This window comes from Sceloporus undulatus, chromosome 6, assembly GCF_019175285.1.
Source record: "Sceloporus undulatus isolate JIND9_A2432 ecotype Alabama chromosome 6, SceUnd_v1.1, whole genome shotgun sequence".
Lineage (NCBI taxonomy): Eukaryota > Metazoa > Chordata > Lepidosauria > Squamata > Phrynosomatidae > Sceloporus > Sceloporus undulatus.
In genome coordinates this window covers 159937335-159945130 of record NC_056527.1, presented here as the reverse complement: position 1 = coordinate 159945130, position 7796 = coordinate 159937335, and the positions used below count along the sequence as shown (strand labels likewise).

Here is a 7796-nt window from a genome sequence, read left to right as displayed (position 1 = left end):
TCTATCTATCTATCTATCTATCTATCTATCTATCTATCTATCTATCTATCTATCTATCTGTTAGTGCTCTTATCCTGCCTCTGTATCAGGTGTCTCATCATAGGGTTACTCAAGGAAGGCCATCTATAACTCCCTGTGCACAGTGCTAACAAGTAATAACTATGGTGTTACTGCTGTTCTTTCACTTTAGTGTCACCCCCCAACTATTGCTGCTCCCAGTAGCTGTTTTCCTATGTCAAACCCCCCCCCCCCAATTTTTTTTGAATTGATTGTTTCCCTATCTGTCTCCTCCTTTCTCCCATCGTTTCCCTTCTCCCCTCATGTTCTTCTTTCTTTTAGGTTCTTAGAGGTCTCTCGGCCCCTGTTTGAATTGCTTCTGGGCTGTTTTGTCATGCAACCATACAGTAATAATTTAGCAAAGAAGTGCCAGTAAAATCAACAGAAGCAGGGCCATGTTGGTCGACTGTGCTATAACATAAAGCAATTTCACACTACTAGAATATAATTCCAACATAATCCTTATTGGCTCTTATGCATATTAAATTGAACAACAGTCCTCTCTACGTCTCGCAGTCTTCGGACTCACATCCCGCGCTTATGCCAATGGACGAACGGAGGGAGAATAAATGGGGTGCACCCCTGCACCCCCTATATTCAATGGGACTTGAATATAGGCAAAACTCCATTTTCGCGAGGGGGTTCAGAATGGATCCCCGTGAAAAAGGAGGGGCGACTGTATTTTTGTACACACTGATGGCCAATACAAGGCATACATATTTTCTGTTGGAGTAATGAAAATGTAGAGCAGAATGGCCATTGTCAGCCCAGACTGTTTATGTTGTTGTTGTTTCTATGCTTCATCCATTCCAGTAAGTGAGTTTCCATTTGCTTTCTCTTTAACGTTTTTGTATTAATTTTAATAATTGTGTTATTTAAACCTAACACAGATTTTATTTTCCTTCCCTCCCATGTTGCATTTTAAAAATGGCAGGGAGTTACACTGACAGCAGCTATTGGTGGAGCAGATATGCCTGTGGTGATAACTGTTCTCAACAGCTACTCTGGATGGGCTTTGTGCGCAGAAGGATTTCTTCTTGACAACAACCTGATGACTATTGTTGGTGCCTTGATTGGTTCTTCTGGAGCTATCCTATCTTACATCATGTGTGTGGTAAGCTGAACATGTCTGCATTACTGTGGATACACCACAAAAAAATTAAACAAGGCTAATTGTTTTGATTCTCATTTGGCATTTACATTTAGGCTACATTACTGCACCCTGTCATCTGAGCTAGCCACTGGACTCAGCCTAGTAGTAGACTCAGGTCTGGTTTAAGAAAAAAAGATATAAAAACATGACTTGAATTATTGAGGACTAATCAATACATCTGCACTGAGTACTAGGTGAAGTTAAAGTCAATCTCTTGCCTCTCAGTTGACTCCAGGCACTAAGCTGATACTTTTGGAGTCTTTTATTGGACCTGAAGCAATAAGCTTTCTTTTCATTTAAGTTTTATGGTTATCTAGGCCATGAATCGATCTTTGCCAAATGTCATTTTGGGTGGATATGGTACGACATCTACAGCTGGAGGAAAACCCATGGAAATAGTTGGAACACATACTGAAGTTGGAGTTGATCAAACAATTGAGCTCATAAAAGAAGCTAACTCGATCATCATTACTCCTGGTAAGAGTTCTATGGAGTTTTATTAAAATGAGTCATAGTAATCTGGCTGGGATTTGAAAGGATGATTGACCAAGGCATTCTGTTCTAGGCTATACTATACTCTTCCTTCTTTAGTGGTATCCAGTGCTATTTTCACTGTGCTGCCCAATTAACACAGAACTTTTCACTACATGGAGTGTGAAATCCCTGTTTTTTTTTACTTGTTAAGAGACCCTGTGTCACATCAGCTATGGAAACCTACTGGGTGGCTTTGAGTAAGTGAAATGGAGTGTGAATCCCTGGTTTCTTACTCAGAGGGAGACAACGGCCAAACCTGCCCCCCAGAACAAATCTTTCTGACTGTCTGTAACCTGATTTTTCAACCTGAAAAGAAATAATTATTATGAATATTCTTTCCATTCCTAACCCCACCCTATAAGAACATTGGGTTCTGGTTCTGAAAATATCCAGCACTGCCTCTAAGCCAGAAAGTTCATTTTCTGCTTAGCGAGGGTCTCTAAAAGTAGGGGAACATGAAGAGAAAAGGGACATGATGAAATACATGGCCTTCTCGAAGCACATTCTTTTTGAGGATAGTGGGCTTTGAGACAAAACGAGAGAGAGAATTTAATGCTTTGAGAATGTTTTTTTAAGGCATTTTTGGCAAAACATTTTTTTGCATGCTTATAGTGCTCAGATATTTCCTTTTGGTCATAATTTCTAAATTCCTCTCCTTAGAGTTCTGAAAGTACATGCAACAGGGATCTGGAATTAACATATGAAATTCAAGAAGTGTTCTGAATGGAACACCACAGAGTATCCAAGAAACCCTCTAGTTGAATACTTTCATGGCCGGCATCCATAGTTTTTTGTGGGTTTTCAGGCTATGTGGCCATGTTCTAGAAGAGTTTATTCCTGATGTTTCTCCAGCATCTGTGGCTGGCATCTTTAGAGAAATCTCTGAAGATGCCAGCCACAGATGCTGGCGAAATGTCAGGAATAAACTCTTCTAGAACATGGCCACATAGCCCGAAAAACCCACATAAAACTATAAGCCTCTAGTCCTGTCTTGGGAGCACTGAGGATTCCTGGCAAGAGCTTGTATCAGGGTTTTTTTCTTGTTGTTGTTAACCTTCTTCGAGTTGATCTTGACTCATGGTTACACTGTGGATGAGACATTTCCAAGATTCAAATCTCTGGAGCAGCAGGAAGCAAGCTTGCTCCATTTTCTATATGACGCCCCTTCAGATCAGTGATGGCTATCATGTTTCCTCTTCTGTAAGCTAAATATCCCAGTTCCCATGTTGTTTCCCCAGAAGGAGCCCAGGGCTTGGTTTCCTGACAGACACTTTTCTTCTGTGTATATCTTTCTGGATTCTGTGGAATGAGGTGAGAGGAATGAGAGGGCTTTTTTGGTGGTAGCACCCCTGTTATGGAATGTCTTTCTCAGAAAAGCATCTGTACTGCCTTATCATTTACCTTTTTCTTTTGTCACTGTTATAGGATGGGGCCTTTGTGCAGCCAAGGCTCAGTATCCCATTGCTGAAATGGTGAAAATGCTTACTGAACAAGGAAAGAAAGTCAGGTAAGTGCAATCAATCTGGCGTAGGCATCTTAATAAGAAGAAAATTGGCGATAGACACAAAAGAGCTGATATGATTCTAGCCCCAGCCACTTATTCTGAATTAACTTTGGTGTTTACACATTGTTTTGAGCACTGTTCTGGAACAGTATTCTCTCTTCCCTCCTTCCTGCGCAAACACCTTTCCGGTTATTTGGCGGTGACTGTTTTATTTGATGGCACTACAATGCAGAAACATGATGTAAGAACTGCTTTGCAAAACAGTAGCATGTGCATACAGTTACTACGTATTTACAGACACTAACTCTGTTGTCTTAACATTTGCATCCCAGGAAGTAAGCAGCAGGTGGAAGCTTTTTCCTTCCATAAAAATAAGTGGTAAGAAAAACTGAATCCATTCATTCTTTCATTTGTAGCTATTAAAGGCAGAGAGTCCATTAAAACAGATTTTCTGCCACCCACCCCATTCTGTTCTTCCACCGTAATGTTGAGAGAACAAACATTATTATGCTCTTTTTGTTTCTCAAGGCAACACAAGTTTAGATTTTCCTTCATCTTGATATATGACCATACTTTCACTGTCTTGTGCTGACAGACAGGATAGCCTGGTTCAAAGAATGTACTTATTATTTACAATAGAAAGCAATAATAATTACATTATATCACACTTAAGACTCTGGGCCTGAACAGACAGGCCAAAAGTTTCGGGTCACTTTGGAGATATGCTGTTTAAATGACACACACATCTTAAGAGGCTGGAAGCTGTGCTAAAGCTGCACTATTGTCCTTAGGACTGGAGCATGGCTTTGGCATGGCTTCCAGCGTCTTAGGACGCATGCATCATTTAAACAGTATACCTCCAAAGTGACCTGAAGCAGCTTTATTTTGGCCTGTCTGTTCAGGCCCAAAAGATAACTCCTACCATCTGTTCCAGTTTAAGAAGAGTGTTCTCCCACTAAAGTGCCCTTCGTGAATTCTGGCTGCCCTTGCCTCCATACTCACAGTTATTGCAACTGGTCAGTCAGGAAGTAGGCAAGCGTTAGAACTGGCTTGCCTCCGCCAGCATAGCGTAGCTGACATTTATCAGCTCCTTTTTATTAGTTCAGCATGTCTTGGATGAAAAGAGATCATTCCTTTCTTTCTTGGTTTCCAGATTTGGCATCCATCCGGTTGCTGGCCGCATGCCAGGACAGCTGAATGTTCTGTTGGCAGAAGCTGGTGTCCCTTATGATGTTGTGTTGGAAATGGATGAGATAAATGAAGATTTCCCAGGTAAAGAACAAAGGTGGTAGGAATAAAATAACCCCCCCCCCTTTTTAAAAAATGGTTCATTCAAATCATCTAGAGAATTTTTAATGTTATTGTCTGTTTTTGTAGTTACGCCAATGTATAATCATTCTGTCTCAAGTGGTACTTTGGTAGATAGTGGAGCTTACATTAATAGTTTTAAAAGATGCGTGGTTAAGTCTTGATAAGACCAAAATTTCATATGGCCAGTTGCTGTATCTGATATTAAATTAACAGTCAAGCATTTTTTCTAGAATGAATAAAAGCAGATCAACCTGCCCAACAATTAAATTACAAAAATATGACAAAAATGGCTTTGGTGTGGCTTCCGGACTCTTAGGACGCATGCATCATTTAAACAGCATACCTCCAAAGTGACCTGAAGCAGCTATATTTTGGCCTGTCTGTATGGGCCCATAGGAGACTTTTCCACATTTCAGGATCATCATGGGATGCCTTTACAGCATCTGAGATGTCATACATTATCAGAATAGTGCAGAACAGGAGAGTGCACCTGAAAAGAAATAGAACACAATTAAAATATAAAATCCCAACAAAAGACAATATCTTTTGGATTTCTGAAGCGTTTCTTTTTACAACCACTTTTCCTTTCTCTCTCAGACACAGATCTGACTCTGGTGATTGGTGCCAATGATACTGTGAACTCTGCAGCCCAGGAAGATCCAAATTCAATTATTGCTGGTATGCCGGTATTGGAGGTCTGGAAATCCAAACAAGTAAGTAATAACCAGAGACTGGCGATGATTTGTTCATTCTGCTGCTGTGGAATTCTCTTCACAAGGACAAACAAATAACAGCTGGCATGAAATACAAACCGGGAGAGGACGTCTCTTCCCACTATGAATCATCGATTCTCTACCAGAGGACCAGTTCATAACTTGGGCACAGTGTTGGGTTGAACGTTTTCTTATAGAAAAATTCCTTGTATATGAGAGTTCGTATGTCAAGAAGGATTCTGCCTAGCCTTCTTCCTTTCATGCTGGTTTTCTGTTTGTCTATGAGCCTGTACAGACAAGCCAAAATAAAACTGCTTTGGGTCACTTGGGAAGTATGCTGTTTAAATGACACACGTATCTTAAGAGGCCAGAAGCTGTGCCAAAACTGCGCTCTAGTCCTTAGGATTGGAGCATGGCTTTGGCACGGCTTCTGACCTCTTAGAATGCATGCAGCATTTAAACAGCATACCTCCAAAGTGACCCGAAGCAGCTTTATTTTGGCATGTCTGTACGGGCCCTATATTTTGACGAGATATATTTTAACCTTCAGTGATATACTATAGTTCAAGAAAAGCTTTTCCACTTGATCCTACTGAAGGCATAATAAACTACTCCTTAAATAAAGCAGACAACACTAGGTAATCCTATCTGCAAAAGGAATTCACCATTATATAACAGTTAGGTTAAACAAGAACTCTATCAACTTTTCCCACATCCCCAGCTACCAAACCCTTATTCAGATTCTACTAACTCCTCTCTGCCTAACTGGCCTTCTCTCTATTTCTGACAGCTCTCACTCTCCTTGCTATTAACTCTTTAACAGACAAGCCTCTAGGTAAAAGGTAAAGGTAGTCCCTTGACATGAATGTCTAGTTGTAATCGAGTGTAATGGGTGGTGCTTATCTCTATTTCTAAGCTGAAGAGCTTAGAAAATGTCTGAGGACTACTCTGGTTTCCATGTGGCCAACACGACGGCACCAAACACTGTTACTTTCCCACTGAGAAGTGGTACCTATCTACTTGGATTTGTGTGTTTTTGAACTGCTAGGTTGGCAGAAGCTGAGACTAGTGACAGGAGCTCACCCACCCCACCATGCAGCACTCAGGTCTCGAACTGCCAACCTTCCGATTGTCAGAATTGGAGTCTTAACCACATCCTTTTACTTATTGATAACCCAAATACATTTGATTTCCAGTGGGGTCAAAAAAATCCCTACAACCCTAAAATGGACTATCTCATAACTGCTGGAGAGCAATGATTACAGATGTTAATGACAGAAAGTGACCCCCAAAACCTAGCTTTGCAGCCTGCCAGCACTCTGGCTGAAGCATTTCCAAGACTCTGGAGATTGGAAATGATATGTGCAGCACTCTTCCCATCATAAGGTGCCATTTTGAGGACAACAGTTGGGGCAGGACCCTGAGCCAAGAGCGCAGCAGCTGCCTGTTCTTGATGCATCCTGCAACCAGAAAAGTGCTGCAACTGTCATTTCTCTGAGCTCCAGACTCCAGCACCCTGGAAATGCTTCAGTAAGAGTGCTGCCAGCCTGAACTGGGGCGTGTGTTTGTGTGTGATGTGACACATAACTACAAAGACAGGGCTCTGTTGTCATACTTAAATTGACAATGCAGGATCGCAGCTATGTTTTAAAAAGAAAACCATATACTGCTTTTCTCATCATATTAAGACTCCAAGGCATCTTATAGATGGTGGAATATACCACTATCCTCTTCGGGAGGTGGATTGTGTTGCAATGAAAATTTCAGTTTTATGGTTTTGAAGTCAGTGGAGTGTGATTGTCTTAAGTAACTTGTTTGCCATTTGGTTTCTCTTCTAGGTCATTGTCATGAAGCGCACTTTGGGAGTTGGATATGCTGCAGTTGACAACCCCATTTTTTATAAGCCAAATACCTCAATGCTGCTTGGAGATGCAAAGAAAACCTGTGATGCTCTGCAAGCTAAAATCAGGGAATCGTACTATACCCACTAGTGTTTCTAGCAGAGTTGTATAAAAACATGGGGCACCACACAGTGAGAAGCAATATTGAGTACCCTTCATTTCATTGGGTGAGTTGAGAACTTTGAAATCAGCGGAACCTGAACGCTACTCAAATTGGACTGGATCCATAATGTGTATTGTTTCAGGGAGAAGTTTGGGAATGGATGCAATTTCTTCACAATTGTGAGACAGGCAAAAGACCTTAACAGTTTAGATTATGTGAGAAAGCAGTGGCTTCTGTGCCTTTGCAGGTGAAAATCTAAATCTCTGTATTTATTAAAAATATTAAATATTTAAAAAGAATTCTACATTATCAAATCAATTTATTTCACTAACATTCACTAATCCATATATATTCAAGGCTCATAATTGATTTCATTTTTATTTATTGTATTTATATCCAGCTCTTCAGAAATGCTCTCATAGCTGCTTACAAATTGTTAATTTGGTAGTTCCCTCCCTTAGGCTTACAATCTTAGAAGACACAACCAAAAGGAGAAGGGAATGGCAGTTGGGAAGGGGCT

General features: G+C 40.7%; 1 protein-coding gene across 1 annotated transcript in view; it reads left to right on the top strand.

Annotated features, from left to right (window-relative positions):
- Positions 1–7575, top strand: part of LOC121935531 (NAD(P) transhydrogenase, mitochondrial-like) — a 53777-nt gene extending 46202 nt beyond the window's left edge. Inside the window, exons 17-22 of the mRNA XM_042477154.1 lie at positions 992–1171; positions 1528–1687; positions 3170–3251; positions 4402–4520; positions 5157–5272; positions 7111–7575. Of these exons, the coding sequence (XP_042333088.1) occupies positions 992–1171; positions 1528–1687; positions 3170–3251; positions 4402–4520; positions 5157–5272; positions 7111–7263 (810 nt within the window). The 3' untranslated portion in view covers positions 7264–7575. The remainder of the gene's footprint in view (positions 1–991; positions 1172–1527; positions 1688–3169; positions 3252–4401; positions 4521–5156; positions 5273–7110) is intronic.
- The last annotated feature ends 221 nt before the right edge of the window (positions 7576–7796 follow it).